General features: G+C 49.9%; 1 protein-coding gene across 3 annotated transcripts in view; it reads right to left on the bottom strand.

Annotated features, from left to right (window-relative positions):
• Window positions 1-324: 324 nt before the first annotated feature.
• ZHX2 (zinc fingers and homeoboxes 2) overlaps window positions 325-21,177 on the bottom strand; it is a 162,068-nt gene continuing 141,215 nt past the window's right edge. For 2 of the 3 annotated variants that reach the window (XM_035696437.2, XM_049092695.1), the window contains exons 3-4: window positions 14,256-17,006; window positions 325-1,627 (exon numbers count right to left, since the gene is read on the bottom strand). In XM_035696437.2, coding sequence (XP_035552330.1) covers window positions 14,259-16,775 — 2,517 coding nt within the window. In that variant the 5' untranslated portion in view covers window positions 16,776-17,006 and the 3' untranslated portion in view covers window positions 325-1,627; window positions 14,256-14,258. Of the gene's footprint in view, window positions 1,628-7,906; window positions 10,951-14,255; window positions 17,007-21,177 lie in introns of those variants that run through there. The other variant, XM_049092694.1, reaches the window with a different exon arrangement.

Here is a 21,177-nt window from a genome sequence, read left to right as displayed (position 1 = left end):
GAGTGCGAGCAGTGGTGCTGTACGTGGCCCACAGATCTCATTCCCACCCTGCAGTCTTTTATGAATCTATTTGTGAAGACCCTGGAGGAAGGAGGGCCTATCACTCACTCCTCCGTGTCAAAGAGAGATGACAGATTTCCACATCAACATTTGTGCCCTGTTTTTAAAGCCCCATTTGTGCTGTCGGACCTCACTGAGACAGAAAATGAGAAATGTCAAGTGAATCTGTCATAACCACTCTGAAATGGGGGGTGGCTGAGTCGGAACCCTCATGCATGCCCTAGGAGCCAGATGGCAATGAAGAATGAGGAGCAGAGGAAAAGGTTATAAAAATGTTTAGTCTTTGCTTTATTGAGTTACAACAAATGAGCAACAAGTTAGAAAAAATGGTTTTTCTTTCCCCGAACTCCCTAGCATTTTATTTGTGCAGTGTACCCAAATGGGGGGCAGTGGGGGGCAATGGGTTGCAAACACAATTCATATTGCAACATTTACACCAGATCTGTCTCTTGGTTTTTCTTCTTTAAAAGTTAGGACTAACTGGAAAAAAAGAAAAGTGCACTCAGGAATCTAAAATTGGCCCAAAACAAACACACAAACAAACAAAAATCAATTCATGGGTGAGGCTTCAAGCTGAAATCTTGTCAAATAACCACACGGAGAAAAGCCAGTCAGGAACAGAAGTCAAAACCAAAGCTGTTCATCTTTGTACCATCTAGATAGGAAGACCTCTTTTTGTTTTAGTTTTGTCAAAGTAATGATAATGCTAAAAAGGTGGGAGCCCTTTCTGCTGGTATCTGAAAAGAGGCTGAAAGAGGGGAGCCATCTGCTCCCCGGGTCTCTGGTGCTGGCTCAGCCCAAGGTCAGCCAGAGAGGCCAGGTGGTCTAGAAGCCAGATCTATCCATTGGCAGTTTGGAAAGCCCTGTGCGTGGCTAAACAGGGACCCCAGGGGTGGCTGGGGGAAGGACTGGAAATGGGTTTGATCCAGAAGATCTGCCATCTGCGAACCCTCTCAAAGTTGAGACAGGTGCCCAAATCCTAGCTTTCCCCACGGAGAAATCTCCCAAATTTCAAACTACTTAAAAAAAAAAAAAATCAACTCTCCCTACCTAAAATCCAGTAGATATAACGGCACTAGTGCTAACATCCCCCCCTCCCCCAAAATTAATAAAATAAAGATCAAAAAAAAAAAAAAAGAAAAAAAAAAAGAAAAGGAAAAAAGAGAAAAGCACATGTGATCAGCCCTCCCTCCTGGAAAAAGACCTTACAATGGTAGTGCTGGAAAAGGAGGTTGCCCTTGATTAAAAAGGTAACAAAATTCCCACATTGTACAAATTGTTTCCAGTATCGCAAGAGGTGGGGGCCAGGGCAGAGGAGCAAACTATTTACAGGGACCCATTGAAAACGCAGTAGTAGGACTTTGGCACTATGAACAATTCCCACCGGTCCTCTGGGCGGGGTGCGTGAGGCTGGGCTTCCTGCACCCGCAGCGCACGCAGCCAGGCAGTTGCACTTGGAGTCTCTGGCCAGGGTGGAGGCCCGAGGCCGGCTGGGGAGGGAGGTTCTCTTCTCTCATCAAAGACAGAGCGTCCCCTTTATCAGCATTGGCAGTTCCGCTGCACTCCCCTAGAAAGACGACACAAAACCAGAGACAAGACGTCAGATGATGGTTCCCTGGGTGGCAGGAGGCTGGGGTGGCTCTTCCTGGCTCTCCTGGGGGAGGGCCCCCGTCCAAAGCCATCCTGGGGCTGGGAGGACAGACGAGTGCCCAAGTTTGGGGCCAGTGTTTAAAAAGGAATGTGTTTTCCTGAGCACAGTGTGACATCCCAGGAAGTGCCCCCCGAATCAGGCCTTTGAAAACAGGATGATTTTTCTGGGAAGTGGAGGCGGTGGCCTGGGATTCTTTACATCATTGTGAGGCCCTTTCCTTATTCCTGGAGGGGCAGCGGGTCACAGGGGTTCCTAAGAGGTTCCAGAGTCCGACAAACCTGGATTTGGGGCCTAACTGTTCTGATTACTGACAGTAGAGCTGTAAGCATGTGACTTAATCTCTCTAGGGTTTAGTTTTTGCTACTGTAAAATGGGAAATAATGGGGTTTGCTGCGATGATTAATTAAGCTGACACATGCACCAGTGTTTGGAACAGTGTCCAGAACACGATTACGTAGTAAGTATTGTACACAGTGAGTATGTACTACATACTATTACATGTTTTTGTTGTTTTTGTTAGGTGCAGCCTTTTCCTAGCATGGTCGGATATGTAACATTGATCTTGACAAGATGAAACATTTTAAATGTATTTTTTTAAAGATTTTATTTATTTATTCATGGGAGACAGAGAGAGAGAGAGAGAGAGAGAGAGGCAGAGACACAGGCAGAGGGAGCAGCAGGCTCCATGCAAGGACCCTGATGTGGGACTCGATCCCGGGACCCTGGGATCAAGACCTGAGCCAAAGGCAGACGCTCAACCACTGAGCCACCCAGGCGTCCATGCATTTTTAGTTTGATGTTCATGGGAGTGTGGCCATTATTCCCATTTTACAGCTGAGGAAACTGAGCACAGGGAGGATGAAGACTTTGCCCAAGATTATACAGCTAGGAAATGGCCCAGTCAGGATTCACACCCAGACCATCTCCAGAGTCTGTGCTCAAAACATACAAACAGTATTTATGAAGAGTCCGTAGGGAGAAATGCTTAATTCTTATCTTCTCTGAAGTTATGAAAACAGTACAAGGGCCCTCTGATGAGTTGAATGGTGTCTCCCCAACAAGATATAGTGATGTCCTCATCCCTAGTGTCTCAGAATGTAACCCGATTTGGAAGTTTCTTCACGGAGTGAGTAATCAAGTTAAAAGGAGATCCTTGGGGGTGGTCCCTAATACCCTATGGCTGGTGACATTATAAACAGGACATCAGGACACAGATTCACACTGGAAGAACACTGCAGTGAGGACAAGGACAGAGACCCTGGTGATGCATCCACAAGCCTAGGGATGCCAAGGACTGCCAGCTACCCCCAGAAGCTAGGAGAGAGGCGTGGAACAGACTCTCCCTTAGGACCCCCAGAAAGAAACCAACCCTGCCAACACCAGGCTTCCAGAATCCAGAACTGTGAGGGGATGCATTTCTGTTGTGTGAACTTTGTGGGCCTTGAAGGCAGCCCTAGGGAGTGAAGACAGACCACCACTGTCACCCTGTGGGCTCCCAGGATCTGGAGCTCCTGGGACGGGACTCCCGGGGAGGGCCCAGGGCTGTAAAGGGTACTGCTAGTAATCCACGACGGGCTGGATGGGGATCAAATCTGCTGATTTCTGCGGCCACTGGCTTTTCCTTTGCCTCCCTCCTGGTAGGACCGCTGCTGCTCAACCACTTCTCTGGCTGAGAAAGGAGTGGAGGGGGGGCCCTGAGAGGTGCTTTGGCATGGGGTGCCAGGAGCAAGCGGGCTGGACTGCTCGGCCAGAGGCCCCAGCAGACCATCTGTTGTCACTGGTTCCCAGTGTCTGGAGGTCAAATGTACCCACATGTCCTAAGTTCTCCTGACATGGGGACTCAATGCTGGAGTAAAGAAGCCAGCTTGTAGGGGCACCTGGGTGGCTCAGTGGTTGAGTGTCTGCCTTCGGCTCAGGGTGTGACCCCGGGGTCCTGGTATCGAGTCCTGCATTGGGCTCCCGGCAGAAAGCCTGCTTCTCCCTCTGCCTGTGTCTCTGCCTCTCTGCGTGTCTCATGAATAAATAAATAAATCTTAAAAAAAAAAAAAAAAAAAAGCCAGCTTGTGAAAGAAAGGTCTGTGGTTGAAAGCAGAGTCCAGGGATGTCCTTGGGACCCACTACTGCCTAAGAGTGACCCAGCAAAAGTCACTGGATCGTAAGAGCCAAGGGGGTCCTTACGTGCGGTGCTGCCAACATCACTCAGTTCACCAGGAGAAAGAGGGGAGCTGGGGGGGGAAGGGTGAGCTCCCCAAGTCGTACGACTTCTCAGCAGCACAAAACCACCCTGCTTGTGACAGCAGTGACAGTAGCTGGTATTTCTCTCCTACTTGCTATGAGCCAGGCCTGATGCTAGGTGCTGCTGCTTCTCGTCTGTTCCTTACGGTAGCCCAGGAGGTAGGCAACCGATAGGCCCGCCACGCCGGGGAGAAATGAGGGCTCAGAGAGATTAAACAACGGCAGGCAAATCGTAAGTGCTGGAGCCTGCATCCTCCAAGCCAGTCCCACATGAACTGCTGCTCTCACACCTGGTGCTGGTCCAGGCTCCATGTCGCACACGCATGGAGCCACCTGGGGACAGGGGAGAGAGAGCACGTCTGCTGTGAGGGCAGGGGCTGGCGATTCCGGGCGCCCCGAGAGGACCACAGGGCTCTGGCCGATCCCATGGAGCGCCACACGCACCCCTGGGTGGGCACCGGGACCACAGCCAGCCTCCTCCAGTGCTCCCCCAAGGAACTGGGTTCTCCCCAGCAAACTGGGTCTCTTGCCCCCCTTGCACAGGCGACTGCCCCTGGTTGGATGTCCACCCGAACAGTTCTCCGGACTCCAGGAAGCAAGGCCCACGGTGGGCAGACAGCTACTGCTCGTCCTTCTCCCGGCCAGGCTGAAGAGCACCAGCTCAGCGCAGGACCTGTGGGTGTTGGCGGTGGTGGCTCAGAGTGGAAGGAGCCCGGTGGCCGGGATCCTGCGTCTGCCACTTCCTAGCTGGGTGTCCGTGTCAGTCCCTTAACCTCCCTGACATCACTTCCCTGCTTCACACCTGCTGGCCTGCTGGGACGGTTACCGACGAGGAGTGCAAAGCATGCAGGTGCTCCCGAAATCCCGCTTCATTTCTCCTTGAGGAAGGCCCGGTGTAAAATCGGGGCTTTAGGTGTAAGCGAGCTCACGCGTGTGTGCGCGGGTACGCACATGTGCATAGAGGAGGCCTATTTTCTTTCACTCCCCCTCAAAAATGGAACTGAACCCTGTCTCTTCAAGTGAATGGCATAGACGCTCACACTTTTAGATATACCTCAGTATTAGGGTGCTTAGGATTCCCTGGGTCGTTTCTTGTGGACATGAACACACAAAATCCTCCAACCAGATGTATTCATGAAGAAAAGACATTGAATGAACAAACCCCTTAAAAAATACAAAACAAACAAAACACCCTTGGGCAGCCCGGGTGGCTCAGTGGCTTAGTGCCGCCTTCAGCCCAGGGCCTGGTCCCGGAGCCCCAGGATCGAGTCCCACGTCGGGCTCCCTGCATGGAGCCTGCTTCTCCCTCTGCCTGTGTCTCTGCCTCTCTCTCTCTCTCTCTGTCTGTCTCTCATGAATAAATAAATACAATCTTAAAAAAAAACAAAAACAAATCCTAAAACAGACTGCAAGGGCAAAAGGGTGACCTGGAGAGAAGGAGAGACCCCGGATGTTTGTGGGTGGCTCTGGGGCCTTGGGGGCACCTTGGAGCCGTTGGACCTCAAGTCTCCTCTGACCTCTCCAGGGCGGGTAGCGGTGGGCAGGACTGTGGGAGCTAGCAGTGCTCTCAAAGCGAGGCTGGGAAGCCGCTGGAAACAGAAGGTAGGGTGGTGTCCCCGTGCGGGGCACAGCCGCGGCCTGGTCGCCTCCCCCGTGGGCAGCCCGGGCTAGCCAGAGGCTGCTTCCCTGGAAGGCCTTGCTCCCAAGGGTCCTCAGGTCTCCTTGGGAAGGGCTCCTGCCCCAGGGCTTCCCTAGCACAACCGTATCACGGAGTCTTCAAAGTGCCTGGTTAACTGTACGCCCAGTGAGGTCGTGGATGGGGCCCACGGCGTCCCCCACTGGCCCCTGGCCCCGCTTCTTGGCTGGGTCTGGCCCACACCGTGTACTCCAAGGTTCATTTGTGAGTGAAACACGGGAAAAGCTCGGTGCTTTGAGAGGGGTGGCTGGTGACACAAGGTTGGTGACAGCTCCCATTCCGGGTTTTTATCTTAGAGTAGCGCAGTGATTTTGACCTTGTGGCCTCTCGCTAATCCCCTAGGCTTCTGTCTGCAATCTTACCACTAGGCCAGGGGACAGTCCTCACTGCAGAGAACCAGTGACCTGACCCGATGAATTGATGACTTGATCTCCGAGCACCGGTTATCAGCTTCGGGAGGAACCAGCAAGGTCACCAGGCCCTTTGCTTATGGCCACTGTTCAAACATCTCTACCAAGCGGATGTCCAGCTTCTCCCTGAATGTGCCCAGGACAGGGGGCCCTTTGCCTCCATAGTGGTCTCTTTCTATCTTGGGGACAACTTAGAGGGTTAAAAACTACTATCTAATTCTTTAGCAAAAGCCGCTTCTTTATTATTTTACCCGTTGGGGAAACATGAAAAAAATTAGAATTCTTTCCCCATGTGATACCTTTCTGTTTCTGTGTCTCTTTAATTTTCCCTGTAGGGATTTCCCTAAGCCCTGCGGACTCAGGAGAGAGTAACACGGGGCTCCGTGAGGAAGAAAAACAAGCACTGTGATCGTGATTTATTATCTTAATAATATTTGAGTCAAACTTTCTTTTCTTGAGAGGGGGGCATGGTCTGATTTTAATTAGAAGTGGGAAAAGGAACACATGGTGGCAGGGAACGGGATTAAGCAATTTCCCAGGGGACCAGGAAGACGCCATTTCATCCCAAATTGTTCTCATGCCAGGCCGTGGTCAGCTCAGGCATGTCTGGCCAATGCGCTTGCCCCGCAACAGTATGGGGAGCCCCTGGGCTTGGGGAAATTTCTGAGACTCATAAGCCAGGCAGATCTCCCCCAGGCTGCTTGTAAGGAGCCTCCATGGCAGAAGGAATCAAAGGGGCTCCTGGCTTTTCCGGCTCTTTTTCCACCAGAGGATATCATCATCTATTAACCAGAGGTGTCCAAAGAATTTGAGCAACTGGAATCGTGGCAAACACTGGGCACACGCCTAGTGTTTATGCATGTGGACTGGGGTTTGAGTGCCAGCTCCCCCAGTTTCTAGCTCAATGATCTCGGATGGGGTGCCTTTCTGTGCCTCATTTTCCCCTACCATAAAATGAAAATAAGAAATAATGTTGACTTCAGAGAGTTGTCAACGCATGCTGAGCCCCTGTGGGTCGGGGCTTAGCACATTACCCCTTGCTTCTGCTCCCCACACCCACCCCTGAGATGCAGTTAACACCTGATGGCATGAGCTTGTACCGGTGGGGTCCCAACTGAAAAAGTCAACTTGGGAAGGCAGGAAGCATTGGGCCAAGTTCTTCTCCATATAGAAAAGTGTCCTTTCAGAGTGAGCAGCTGAGCATTTGCTGATGCTAATGCCACCCCCCCGACCCTGCCTCCTCCCGGCTGTGGGGGATTTCACCTGTATTATTTCATTTCATACTGACGACAACAGACAACTCTATTAGTACTACGGACTGAATTATGTCCCTTCCCCCACCATTCATCTGTTGAGACCCAGCTCCCAATACGACCGTTTTAGGAGATGGACCTACAAAGAGGTAATTACAGGTAAACGAAGCCATAGGCTGGGGCCCCAATGTCCTTAGAAGAAGAGGAAGAGACACCAGGAGTGCACACTGCACAGAGGAAAGACCAGGAGGGCACACACAGAGACAAGGTGGCCTGTCTGCAAGCCAAGGAGAGAGGCCTCACCAGTAACCAACACTGCAGGTACCTGGATCTCGAACTTTCACCCTCCAGGACAGTGAGGAAATAAGTGTCTGTTGTTTGAGCCACCCACCCAGTCTGTGGCCTTCTCTTCTGGCAGCCCTGGTTGGCTAATATCGTTAAGTGTTAAGCTTGCGGAAACTTATTAGTAAGAGAGAATAAAGTTCCGTGAGGGCAGAAAGGACTGAACACCCAGATATCTGCAACATGACTTTCCTTTGGCTCTTTCCTGGAGTATCTCAAGAATGTCTTGACCTTTCTCTATAGAATCATACACACAGAGTCACAGAGAGTCTTCTTTATTGGTGAAGTAGCGGAGTTTCAAGGGAAATTTGGATTATATGGGAGTCCACTTAGCACACTGGCTTTTAACCCCTGCATGTGTATGAAGTGTGAATTTAGGCAAATCACAGCCACAATGGCCCCCATCTAGGTCCCCTGATGCTTTAGGTCTCCTCTAGCCTCAGGGCCTTGGAGTATGCTATGTCTTCTCCCTGGAATGCTGGTCCTCTCCTCTCTCTCAGCCAACTTGTACTTGACTGTTTTGGATTCCAATTCATTTATTATCTCTTCAGAGAAGCTTCCCCCCAACCACCTAAATCAAGTCAAATTCCCCTATTTTATATTCTCACAGACCATGTACCTTTCCTTCAAAAAACTTGTCAGCATGACAATCTTTCCTTTTTGTTGTCTTAAAGCTTCATCCCTCGCTAGACTGTGGGCTCCATGAGGACGTGCTGGGCACCACAGCCTCCCAGAGTCTGGCATGCTGTAGCCATTCCACAAATACCTGATGCATCAGTGAGCCAAGTCACTTAGGATGGATGCCTCTGGACCAGTTACTTCCTCTCCTTAGACCTGAGTCCCTCCTCTGACAAATGAAGGAACTTAGACTTCACGGTCCCTAACATTGCTACAAGCTGCCCAAAGCACAGTGAGAATTCCTAACACAAGAAGCTCCAGAATTAGGTAAATGGAAGTGGTAACAGTTCACTCTCCATTAGGTGCCGGGGCAGCGAGGCTAATGGGCGGTCCTGAGAAGCATCACCCAGCAAACACCCAGGGATGGGTTTGCCAGCAGACTTTTTCCTGGAGCTGCTCACACACATGGGAAGCAACCAGTCCCCAACCCCTCTCCTCTGCTTGCTGTCAGCCAACAAAGCTACTGGGTGATGGAAAACAATGAGGAAAAGCAGAGGCCTGAAATACCAGATTCCAGACAATTGAGAGCCAACGATGTTTGCTAATTCTCAGGGTGGTTCAATACATCGCTATTATGCACTCGCTCTGAATCGGGCCCCGGAGACTCAGATATTAATGAGATATAGTCCCTGAGTTCAGTGGTCTCGTAGAGGAAAGACAGGGAAACAGATAATTACATTTCCTTCCTTCCTTCCATCCATCCATCCATCCATCCATCCATCCATCCATCCATCCATCCACACATTCAAATATCTGTATTTAGACAGCTAATCTGAACAGATCGTGGGGGCACACACACAGCCTGTACCCTAACTTATAGCCAGGATGCAACACTTGGTAGCCTTGGATTTTTAAAGCAAGCTGAACCATGGAAAATGTTTTTCTAACATTTCACCAAATTGATCTCTTCTCCAAAGCCATCCCTAATCACGAGTTGGAAATCGTCAGAAACTGGGAGGCAACCAAACTCGTGGATGAGTAATTGTGTATAGAATTGAGAAATGGTCAAGTCCGGTTGGTCTGGCCTGAGCTGTCATGGTGGTGCCACTGTGGCTGGGTCAGGCCCTGGCCTGATTGATGAGAGGTGGGCCCCAGGCTCTACCTGCTGCTGGCTGAGGAGCCCACGGCAAGTCTCTCTGAGCCTCAGTTCTGCCCTCTGCAAAATGGGAAGAAAGCCATACCTGTCTTGCAGGGATGAAGGGACGTTTAAATGATTTACTGGATGTGCTTAGAAGAATCCCAAGCACATGGCATATACCAGTAAATAGAAACTCTCAGTAGTAGGAGTACTGGGATATTCCATCTGGCCAAACATCGAGGCATATGTTTGGCAATGTGTGGCTCAAGTATTCTGACTCATTTTTCGGAAAGGAGGAATTTACCGTTCAGCCTCTCACCAGGACAGGTCTCTCAATGGATGGCTCAATAACGGGACCCAGAGGTTGAATCAACACGACACAATTCAAGGTTTGGAAAGGACTCCTTACCTTTCTGTCTAACCTCAAGGCTGGGGGACCCTGGCCTGGTCATACGCTGTCATGATGAGCCTTTCAAAGCTTTAGCAGAGGGGGATGCTTAACTCAGAAGGTAGGGGAACCCTGGGGTCTGCTCTCAGCTGCTCACTCAGGTCACCCTCTCTCGCTCCGTCTCATATATACATCCCATAACACCTTTTTTGAAGCCCAAACTGTGCATTATTTTCAGGATTATTATATGTGTAACAACTGAACTCAACTACAGTTTCCTAAATAAATATGTGTTTAAATAAAGGCATCGCTGAATATTTATGAATTTCAAGAGACCCATGTGTTCAGTTCATAAAAGCTGTGAAGTAATTTGGAGGGATTTCTTCCAAGTTGAAAGGTTCCTTTAAGGGGTGCCTCTGTGCAGGATGCCACCACCAGCGTGGACCGCAGGCCGCCTGTTTCTCCATAGAGCGGCACCTCGGAAATATCAGGAAGCCAATTAGGGATGTCAGATGTCACCAGGTGTTGAGTAAATCTTAGCATCTTGTTTGGGAACATTTTTCAGCTCATACTTGTGGCGTTTGCCATAAAGAAACATAGAAGGGGGTTCCTGGGTGTTCCTCTTTTTTTTTTGTGGAGGAGAGAAGGGAAGAAAAACAGCTAGCTCCTTCATCTCAGAATTATCTAGTGCTTAGTTGTCAGTTATAAACACCCTGGGAATTCTCTCCTCCCAACCCTACCCCTTGGGGGGTGGGTCAGCCAGAAATGGGGACTTCTGTCAGAAAGAGAGAGGCAGAGACAGCAGTAGGAGCCAGGGCTCTGGAGCGGAACTGGGGCGCTGGCTGGGAGAAGGTGGATAAGTTCCTTGGTTTCTGAGACTCCGTTTCTGGGTTTTATAAAAATCTAGAGAGGCACTTGGGTGGCTCAGTTGGTTGCACGTCCCGATTCCTGATTTTGGCTCAGGTCATGATCTCAGGGGCGTGGGATCGAGCCCTGAGTCGGGCTCTGCGCTTAGCAGGGAGTCTGCTGATTTTTGTCTCTCCCTCTGCTCCCCTCCTGTTATTCTTTCTCTCTCTAAAGTGGGTAAATAAATCTTAAAAAAAAAAAAATCTAGAAATGCTTACCTGTCAGCGTCATTAGGAGCGCTGAGTGAGATCATCTGTAATGAGAGCACCCGGCTCAGCCTCGGCTCCTCAGGACCCCTTGCACCCCCCTTCCACCCTTCTGCCCTCCTCCAAAGCTTCTCTCCACGGTGAGAGCATTGCCTCCCCACTTTGTTTCTCTGGGCCTCGGGTCAGGGGCAGGCACAGTGGCTGCCAACGCTGGATGGGCGTTTTCAACTGTTGGTGGTGGTACAGCTTAGGGAACGGATGGGGACAGGTGGTCTCCAGGGCCTCTGGGGAGTTGTCACCCCTAGATGACCCCCGCTCCGGAACGGGGATCTGGAGGTGCCATCTCAGCTCACTCTGGGATTCAGGGACACTTAGCATTCTTATATTCAAACTCGGCAACACGACAGGATCAGAATAGCTTAGTCTGCTGGGGAAAACCACCGTCTTTTCATCCCGTTGTCCTTCCTCCTCGTCTGCTGAATCCCCATCTCAGCTTTCTGGCTATGCCCAGACTCTCTTGCTCCTCAACTGTACCACTCCTTCTTTTGTCTCTGGAGCTTTGCCTGTCTGTTCTTTCCACATGAACCACACTGCCTTGTGGGTGCACTGGCTAACTCCTTCCCCTCTGCCAGGCCCCGAGATGGATGTCCCTTCCTCCAGGAAGCCTGCCCTGCCCTCAGTCTGGTGATCCTCTTGTGTGCTCCTCTGCACAGCTGTGCAGGTCCCCACCACACCATGGATCGCCCCGGTTAGTAAAGGCAAGAGCAATTTCCTCTGTCCTTGGCCTGACTGAGCTCCATGTGAGTGAGGACTCTCATCTGTCTTCTTTACCCTGTTATCTCTGGTGCTGAGCACAGAGCCCGGCACACAGTAGGTGTGCAGCAGGGATTTGCTGAATTGGACTGAACCCTATCGTCTAGTCCACGGTAGGAGGAGAAAGCAGTCACGGAGACTCCTGTCATGCACTGGAAAAGGTCAAGGATAGAAGAACAAGGCAAGCTAGGAGCTTTCAGGCAGATTCTGATTGGACCAAAGAAATGGCTCCCTCATTTCAGCAAGGGAGATGTGGGCTGGGCTGGTAGAGTCTCAGAAGAAAGCAGAAAAATAGCCAGAGGGAGGAACCAAGCTTGCCAGATGGTGGGGGGCAGTTGATAGCCACTGGGAGCCTCCAAGCCTTGGCCCCCTCCTATCACTAGCCCCTCCACCCCGCCCCATGCTGCATCCTGGCCTGTAACCAATTACCACTCCCTCCTGAGAAGTCAGGGGTGGGGTGGCGGTGCAAAAAGACTTGATGGCATCTACAATTGGCTGTTCCTTAAATTTCCCTTTCAGCCAGTTTCACTGCTGATGGAATTGGCTAAAACAACGTTTCTAGAAGACTTCATTTTGTTGCCAGGCCCCTCATCTTACTACGAAATAAATGAATTAATGAGTGGCATGACCAGCCAAAGTTGTCCGAACTCCTTAATAAAGAGGTATGATAATTTCCAGGGCTCCCTCTGGGACCTTATCAATCATTCAGGAGGTTCTTACCTTTATTTCATTATTATTATTTTTTATTTCATTATTTTTAAAGATGATATCCTAGGATGGTGGTGGTGGGGGGAAGGTGTCCCCCCTTCTATTGCCTTTTAAGTGACCTCTGGAGAAGCCAATCTGGGCAGATTGTAAATCTCATGTCTTCCTCCTACTTCCAAGCTGCCCTTGGAATGTTTTGGCTTTGGCTAAGGTGATCTTTGCTTCTTGAACCCCTCTCTCTGCTGCCCCCTCTATTCTAAATCTACCACCAAGCAAGCTGCTGGGCTTTTAGGCCTTGATTTGCACAGACCTCTCCTGAAAGCACAAACACCAGGGCTTGGGTGGCATGTCCCATCATGTGGATGACATGGCCATTAGTAACCATGGTAACCTCCCTTCCCAGGCTTTTGTGGCTCTACAGGCCTAATTTACATCAGTCTCTTCCAGACTGAAGGGGTTCTAGGGACCCAATCAGCACAATTATGAGCTGGGTTACTTAGTGAGATGCGCTCTAACCCTTCCTTTAGCCATGACAAGGCAAATACCCAAACCTGCCAGGTGAAAGCAAAACAACCCCAAATCTCTAGCCAGGAAACTTGGTTAAGTACTCTTGAAAATCCAAAAAGGAAAGAAAATGAAAAAAAAAAAAAAGGGGGAAGAAAAAGGGAAAGATACATCCTTTTCACCTTGATTCTTACGGCAGTGAACACAAAGCAGGCAGAGGATGTGTCCTTGCTGCAACGGCATCTAGACTTTCGAATGGATAGGCCCCAAGTGTGGTGTCCAAAACAGGCCACAGGCAGCAGCACTGTCACCCATGGGCACAGCCTTGCAAATGAGCACACAAAATCTACCAGCCCCTAGTGACACAGGGAGACTGAAGGAGTCCATAAAAATCTGCTTTTTGCTCCCTGTCCTGCTTCTATCCTCGCTAGGACCTGCACCCCGCCCTACACACGCCTTAATGTATGTCCTCCTTGTCAGGGGCAAGGAGTTAATGATTTCTCTGGAGTCTTCTAATAACATCTCAGGAATGACGGGGCGAGGCCATCCTGTGCATATGCCTATTCTAGACCACTGGCGCTAGACATCTTGATGTCAAGACCCCTTGGCTCCAGGGAATGAGTGACTTATGATGACACCTGCCCCTGTCCTTGTTCTGAACAACTCCTGGATGCCTGAGAGGACACGTGCACCAGACCACACTCATCAATAAAAACCCCAGACCCCAAGCGAAGATGAGACTCATGCTCCTTAATTTTCTGAGTCTCCCAGACACTCCCTCTGTATCTGTTCTCTCTCTCTCTCTCTCTTTCTCTCTCCCCCTCTCCCTCTCCCTTCAGTAAACCCTGCTCTTACCTCCTGCTGGTTCACATCTGATTGCCATTCTACATGGAGCCCAGGACCCAGGACCCTCTCGGCTGGTCCTGCGGGACCCCTCTGAGCCCTCCGACCTGGCCAGCTGGCATCACTACTTTTCTTCTTTTAAAAACAACAACTTTTGGGCAGCCCAGGTGGCTCAGCGGTTTAGCGCCGCCTTCAGCCCAGGTCGTGGTCCCGGAGACCCGGGATCGAGTCCCACGTCGGGCTCCCTGCATGGAGCCTACTTCTCCCTCTGCCTGTGTCTCTGCCTCTCTCTCTCTCTGTGTGTCTCTCATGAATAAATAAATGAAATTAAAAAAAAAAAGGCTTTAAAAACAACAACTGTTACAAAGAACCCATGGTCTGGGTCAGCATCTCTGTCCCCTACAACCTATACTGCCCCCGACCATAAAAAGAAAGCGAGCCAGCACCCTCCCCCTGTTCCCTGGGTGGAACAGGTGAGGTTCGGTACCTGTTAGGCCTGGCCAGCCTCGGCCGGGATGCTGTCTGAGTCCGAGCCGGCCAGGTCCGCGGTGCCTTCGGCTGCGGCCTGGCTCCAGCTGTCGGACCTGTCCGAGACGGCGTCCTCCTCTCCGACCGTGACCTCCACCCAATCCACAACGCCCGACTCCTCGTTTTCGTCGCTGCCCTGGCCGTCCCGGCTGCTGCCCTCTGACCTGTCCGAGGTGGCTTCTGAAGGCTTTGCCGGCGCACCGTCTTTCCCCTGCTCGTTGCCCACTTTCACCCTGGGTACCAGCTTCTCCAAGTCCTCTTCGCAGAGCTTTCTGGGGTCCTTGTAATGCTGCGGACCCACCTCGCTCCCGTTCTTTGGGCTCTCAGCGGCCACGGCTTTCGCCGCCCGCCTCTGCGCCGCGTCGTAGGCCTGCTCGCCCGCCGTGTGCGGGTGCTGGTCCTGCTCCATCCACTTCAAGGGCCCGGTTTTTAGCAAGCACCTGTTCTCCTTGAACCAACGCACAATCTCAGTTCGGACCAGGCCGGTCTTTGCGGCCAGCTGGTCATACTCCTGGGGCGTAGGCCACTGGGTTCTTGCAAACGTGCTCCTCAGGAGGTGTACCTGTTCCTGACTTTTCGTCATTGCTGGTGAAGGGCTGGCCAGAGAGCTGGCTAACTGGACACCAGAGAGCTGGTCGAGCCGAGACAGAGCACCATTGGGGGCCGCCACATCTTGGCCTTTTTTGCCAGTCCCCATGGAATCCAGGATCGATTGTTCCATGCTGTCCCGGAGCTTCCTTCTCTCCGAGAACCACGATTCAATCTCTCTCCTGCTCAGTTTCGTCTCCCCCCTTAGCCTCTCCAGTTCCACCTGGGTCGGGAAAGAGCTTTTCAGAAAGCTGTCTTCCAGGATTTTAACCTGACCCTGTGTCTTCTCTTTGAATTTCTGCGGGGCAAAGTCCGGGTACGCGTGGTACGTGCGGCCGTGTCGGGAGGCCGCGATGGCCAACTGGTCTTTGGCAAGGGATTCGCTGGTGATGTGGACGATGCCTCTCTGACATCGGTACCGGTGATCGCTGAACCACTTCTTGATCTCGCTCCTGGCCAGGCCGGTCACCTCGATGAGCCTGTAGACCTCGGCGTCGTCAGGGAACTGGCTCTGGAGAAAGCTCGCCTTGAGATGCGCGATCTGCTCCTTTGTCTTCTTGCGGTCGCTGGCCGGGGTCAGCGAGGGGTTGGCCGCCTTGGGTGGGGGCTCCGGCACCTGGGCGACGTGTGGACGCTTGGGCTCGGGGGCAGCTTGGGGAGTCACCAACGGTCTCTTTTGGCCGTGGTTGGTCACTCCGGCCACGGCGAGCGTGATGGGGGAGCAAGAGACGGTTGCTGACCCGCTCGTCACCTGAGTCAGCACCAGGCTGGTCTGGCCGAGAATCTGGCAAGGGAGAGCTGTCTGGAGGATGGGCTGTGACACCTTTGTGGGGGCCAACTGCGCCGGCAGCACGGTGATCGTCGGGGGTACCGACTGGATCGTGCCATTGAACATCTTTTTCCGGGCCTCCTCCACCTCCTCTGGGGACCAGCTGATGCCGTGCTTTAAGCGCTGTGTGGCAAACCAGATTCTGATGTGCTCTTCTGGGTGTTTGGAAGCAGCTGTGAGCCAGGACAACTCAGCCTGGGTTGGGTAAGGGAATTTGTTGAAGGAGTTGATCATGGTGGCATTCGTGTCCAGGGCGGAGTTGTATTTGGTAGTGTTCAGCGGGACGGGGACCTTGGGGACAAGGTTGATATTTGGTGGGAGCTGGACAGAAGGCATGACGTGCCCTAAGGTGTCCTGGAGGAGCTCCACGCCTCCAAGTCTCGAGAGGATCTCCGCCGCGTCTGTCACCAGGCGGGCAGTCCCTTCCACGTGGTTCTCGGGGGTGGCCTCCTCGGGCTTCTTGGGCACCTTCTTGGCATCGGCTTTTGGTTTCCCTGGCTTCATGATGGGCGTTTTACTCACTGAGATTCCAGGATCACTGTCACCGCTCGCAGGGCCGCTGGTGGTGATGGACACGACGTGGTTGGTGGCTTCGATGGACTGCTCTAAGACAGTCTGATTATTGCGCTTGATCAGCTTCAGCTTGAAGTTGGTCTCCCCGGGATGGAACTTGGAGTTGTGGTCAGACAACGAGTCGTACTTTTTGGTTGTGAAGTTACATTCGGCACACACGTAAAGGGGGTTGAGAATCACGTTGGGGTGCTGCATGTCGACATGCTCCGTGAACTCGTTCAGGTTTTGCGTGGAGTAGGGGCAGTATTTGCATTCGTAACCACCCTGGAGTTTTTTGGATTGGTTTTCCCCTGTAGATTTCACCTCTATCACTTCATTTTCTTTGGAAGAGTTTTCAGGTTCCACTGTCCAACTGTCCTTGGCTGCTTCAGGCTGTGGCGTGCTGATTCCTTTATCTTTGGCCCTGTCTGCTTCCTCGGGCACATCTTGTTCTACTACTTGTGATGTCCGAACCATGCACGGGGTTGTGGATTTTCGCTTGCTCGCCATGCTGCCTGTCTGTGTGCAATAGCTTAATTTGGGGGCTGGGGTGGGCAGGTGGGGAAGGGGCAGTGAAATTTTTGGGACAAGTTAGATTTTAAAAGGCTTTGGGCTTTATTCCCCCTCCAATGGCTTTGGCTTCCCTTGAATGCTGAAGTCTAACGTTTGAGTGTTGAGAATGATCTCAGCACAGAAAATTGTAACTGCTCCAACGGCTACACACAAGAGGCAGCATCATATCTGTGGGACAAGAACAAAGATGGGGTCAGTGTTTTTCCATAAGGCAGAAGAAACTAGCATTTCTTTCTAACCCATCCCAACTGGCACTCCAAACAAAGCAAACACCTAAGTAAGCACAGATGTCAAGACTGGGTGCAGCATAAAAATGAAGGATCATATTCTTCTCTTCCTTTCTTTGGAAAGGGCAATAGGAACTGGCCCGGAGCAAGCAAACGAGGGTGCAAGTCACTCGTTCATGTTTAGAGGCAAACAGAAAAGCTACAAAGGCGCTGCATGGTGGGCGGGGTGGTGGAGGGGATGTCAAAGACGAGATGTCACTGGGCTCTCAAGCTACTTTAATTGACGGTACATCAGAAGCAAGATGCGTACCTGAGGCTGGCAAGCGGTGTTTATATGGGCATTAGGAAATGGATAGTCACTTTTGTTTCTTATCATAAGAGTAAAATCACCAGTAGAGAAAAATCCAGAAAAATGCTTTGAAGTATAAAGAAGAAAAAAAAATCACCCCAAATATTAGAGTTCCCTCAGTTCACTTGAAAGCTTCCTCATTTCCGTAAATATTGAGCAAAATGATGATTTAAGAAAATGGCTGCATGGTATTATCTTGTAGGGCTATACCACATGTGATGTATTTAGCCATTCAACTTTTGTTGGACATTTAAGTTATTTCCAATTTTTGGCTCTCCTCAGTGATATAATAGTCAACACCCTGAGTCCTTATTTCTGATAACCAACTTTGGATGAATGAATGCTGAGAAATAGAAGCACTGGGTCAAAGAGTATGCACGTTTAGGTTTTCTAGACTCCTATGGCCAACTTTTGCATCAGCCAAATCTTCCCCTGGCAGCGAATGAGAATGCCCAACTTACCACTCTGCCTACATGAAATATGACCATGAAAAAGCTTTCCCGAGTAGATGGGGTTAAACCGTCTTAATGTGCTTTCCTTGATTGCTAATCAGGTTGAACTGTTTTCAGAGATCTACTTGCCATGTGTGTTCTTTCTTTTTGAATTGCTTATTTATGCCATTTTTATGTGTGATGCTCAGCGGTTTTATTATTAATTCACAAGTTTTCTCTAGATGAGTATCAGTACTTTATTATATTTGTTGCGAAATGTTTCTAGTCTATCATTTACCGTTTACTTTTGTGTACGGTGTTTTTCATGTTTTATATGTAAAAATTTGAAGATTTAGGCAGCAAATTCACCCACCTTTTTTTTGTGTGTGTGTCTCCTTTCATTGTGATTTTATATGTAGGAAGTGATTTCTGGTTATTAGAAACAAACTGCAGGTTACCAGAGAGGAGAGGGTTTGGGGGGCACATGAACTAGCTAATTAATGATTAAGTGGTGCAAATTTTCACTTACAAAAAAGTAAGTCCTGGGGATATAATGTATAGCATAGGGAATATAGTCAATGATACTGTATTAACTTTGTATGGTGACTGGTGGTAACTGGACTTATCATGGGAGCCATTTCATAATGACGAGAAACAGGGAATCACTATGATGTGTGTCTGAAACAGGATATTATACGTCCATTATACTTTAACAGAAATATTAAATAAATAAAAATCACTTGCACACCAAAAAAAAGGTGATTCTCTGCTTTGACGGCTGAGACATATTCTATGTTTTCTTAGAGTGTTTTAGCTTTATATGTTACATTTAACTCATCTAAAATTGAATTGATCTTGGGTTAAGCTATAAGATACAATTCTATCATTTTTCTGGAAAGTTACCAATTATCTCATCGCATGTATTGTGTTATGTTTTCTCACTAATTTGTGAAATCATCTTTGTCATACATTAAATTTTTATATATACTAGGGTGTTTCTGGGTCATCTATTCTGTGCCTCTTATCTAGCTATTGAGACTCAACGTCTCAATTTTTTTTTTGGTAGATTAGAGTATATTTTAATATCTGGGAGTGTGAATTCCTCCTTATTATTCTTCTTCTGTAAACATTTCTGGGTTACTTTGGTCACCTAATCACATAAATCAATTTTGATAAATCAGAGTCACCTGCAAAATAAAACCTGGTTAAAATTCTGATTAGGGGGCACCTGGGTGGCTCAGTGGTTAAGCGTCTGCCTTTGGCTCAGGTCGTGATCCTGGGGTCCTGGGATCGAGTCCCACACTGGGCTCCCTGCAGGGAGCCTGCTTCTCCCTCTGCCTATGTCTCTGCTTCTCTCTCTGTCTCTCATGAATAAATAAATTAAAAAAGAGAACTTTGATTGGAATTGCACTAAACAAATATTAATTTGGGAGTCCAGAAACAATTTGTTTATTAGGAGTAGGAATTGTTAAAGGAAGGCAGACTGGGGAGCTGGCCATGTTGAGTGTCCCAATGCATGGGCTGAGACGGGGGGCCCTTCCATTTTGTGGGTAAAAGTGAAGGGAGATGTGTTTTGAAACAAGTAGAGCTGACATCCAGGGAGAAGGAGAATGGGAGGGATGGCATCTCTGAAGTCTACCGTTTGAGTGTTGAGAATGATCTCAGCACAGAAAATTGTAACTGTGTTGCCCCTCCCACTGGCTTGGGTTTGAGTCCCGTGGAGGAGAGTGGTCAAGGGTGGAAGTGAAGACTTATTTTTATGAGCAACAAGGGAAGACTCTGCCCACACCTGTCTGCTAAGGGGCACAGGTGACAAAGCTGAGCGGGACCCAGGGAGCGGCATTTCCCCTTGTGAACCCAGAATGCAACCATTCTAAGGAGGAGCCCTGGCCTTTCCATGCTGGGCAACGTCCTCAGCTGTGGTTGAGGATCCCTCAGGGCACCAGTGAGGAGAGGACACTGGTACAGCGGAGCAGAGGGGATCGTGCCCTTTTTGCACTGAGTACACCCAAGCCCACATCTTCAGGCTTCACATTCTTGTAGCTCAGACTCTTTATTTCCCCCTCAGCCACACATTGTTTCCGCCAGAGTTTCTTATCTCTGTCAATGGTGCCACTATTGCTCCTTCTGCCCAAACCTCTTTGTCTTACCCCAATGAATCCATCAGCAATCCTATTGAATCTTGTCTTTGAAATAAATCCAGTGCCATCAGACCACTTCACACCACTCCCCCTGCTCCCTGCCCTTTCTCAGCTCCCATCATCTCCTGCCTGGAAGCTTGTGGCACCTCCTGTGGGTCTCCTGCTTCCTTCCTTTCCAGGGCAGAGGGATGTTCTAAGATACCAATCCGTTCATGTCGCCTTTCTGCATGAAGGCCTTTCTCCATGCCCTCCTAACCTCATACCCTGGCATGTTGTGGCCCATGCTTCCTGTCCCCCTTGGGTGTCATGCTCCGGATGCTGGTGCAGGTGCACTCTGTCCACCTCAGGACCTCTGCCGGAACGTCCCATCCCAGAGGTCCTCAGTGCGTACACCTCCTTTTAAGTCATCCTGCCACGGAGGGGCCTTTCCTGACTGCCACCCCACTGAAATTAATGCCTCCCACCATCACTTTATTTCCTTCCTTGCTTTGCTTTCTTCATAGCACCTTTCAATATTTAAGATTTGCTTAGGGGCACCTGGATGGCTCAGTCACGTAAGCGTCTGACTTTGGAGGTCATGATCCCAGGGTCCTGGGATGGAGCCCTGCATGGGGTTTCCTGCTCAGCAGGGAGCTTGCTTCTCCCTCTCCGTCTGCCTGCCCCTCCTCCTGCTTATACTCTCTCTTTCTCTGTCAAATAAATAAATAAAATCTTTTTATGTATTAATTTTTAAAGATTTTTCATTTATTTATTCATGAAAGACACAGAGAGAGGCAGAGACATAGGCAGAGGGAGGCTCCTTTCAGGGAGCCTGATGCAGGACTCGATTCCAGGACCCCCATGGGATCATGACTTGAGCCAAAGGCAGACACTCAACCACTGAGCCACCCAGGCGTCCACTTAAAAAAAAAAAAAAAAAGATTTACTTATGCATTTTATGCTTATAGAAGGGAAGAGAGAGTATTTACCCTCTTACTCATTTCTTCCTCTAGAACTGTGCTCTCCATATGCCAGCCATTAGCCACATGTGACTCTTTGAATTTAAATTAATTAAAATTAAAAAAATTAAAAAATCAGTTCCTCAGTCACATTGGCCACATTTCAAGTGCTCAGTAGCCACATGTGGCTGGTGGCTATTGTATTAAACAGTGCAGGTTGTTTCTATCCTTGAGGGACCTTCTTCGGGACAGT

The sequence above is a fragment of the Canis lupus genome, chromosome 13 (genome assembly GCF_003254725.2).
Source record: "Canis lupus dingo isolate Sandy chromosome 13, ASM325472v2, whole genome shotgun sequence".
NCBI lineage: Eukaryota > Metazoa > Chordata > Mammalia > Carnivora > Canidae > Canis > Canis lupus.
This window is presented reverse-complemented; position numbering and strand designations above follow the sequence as displayed.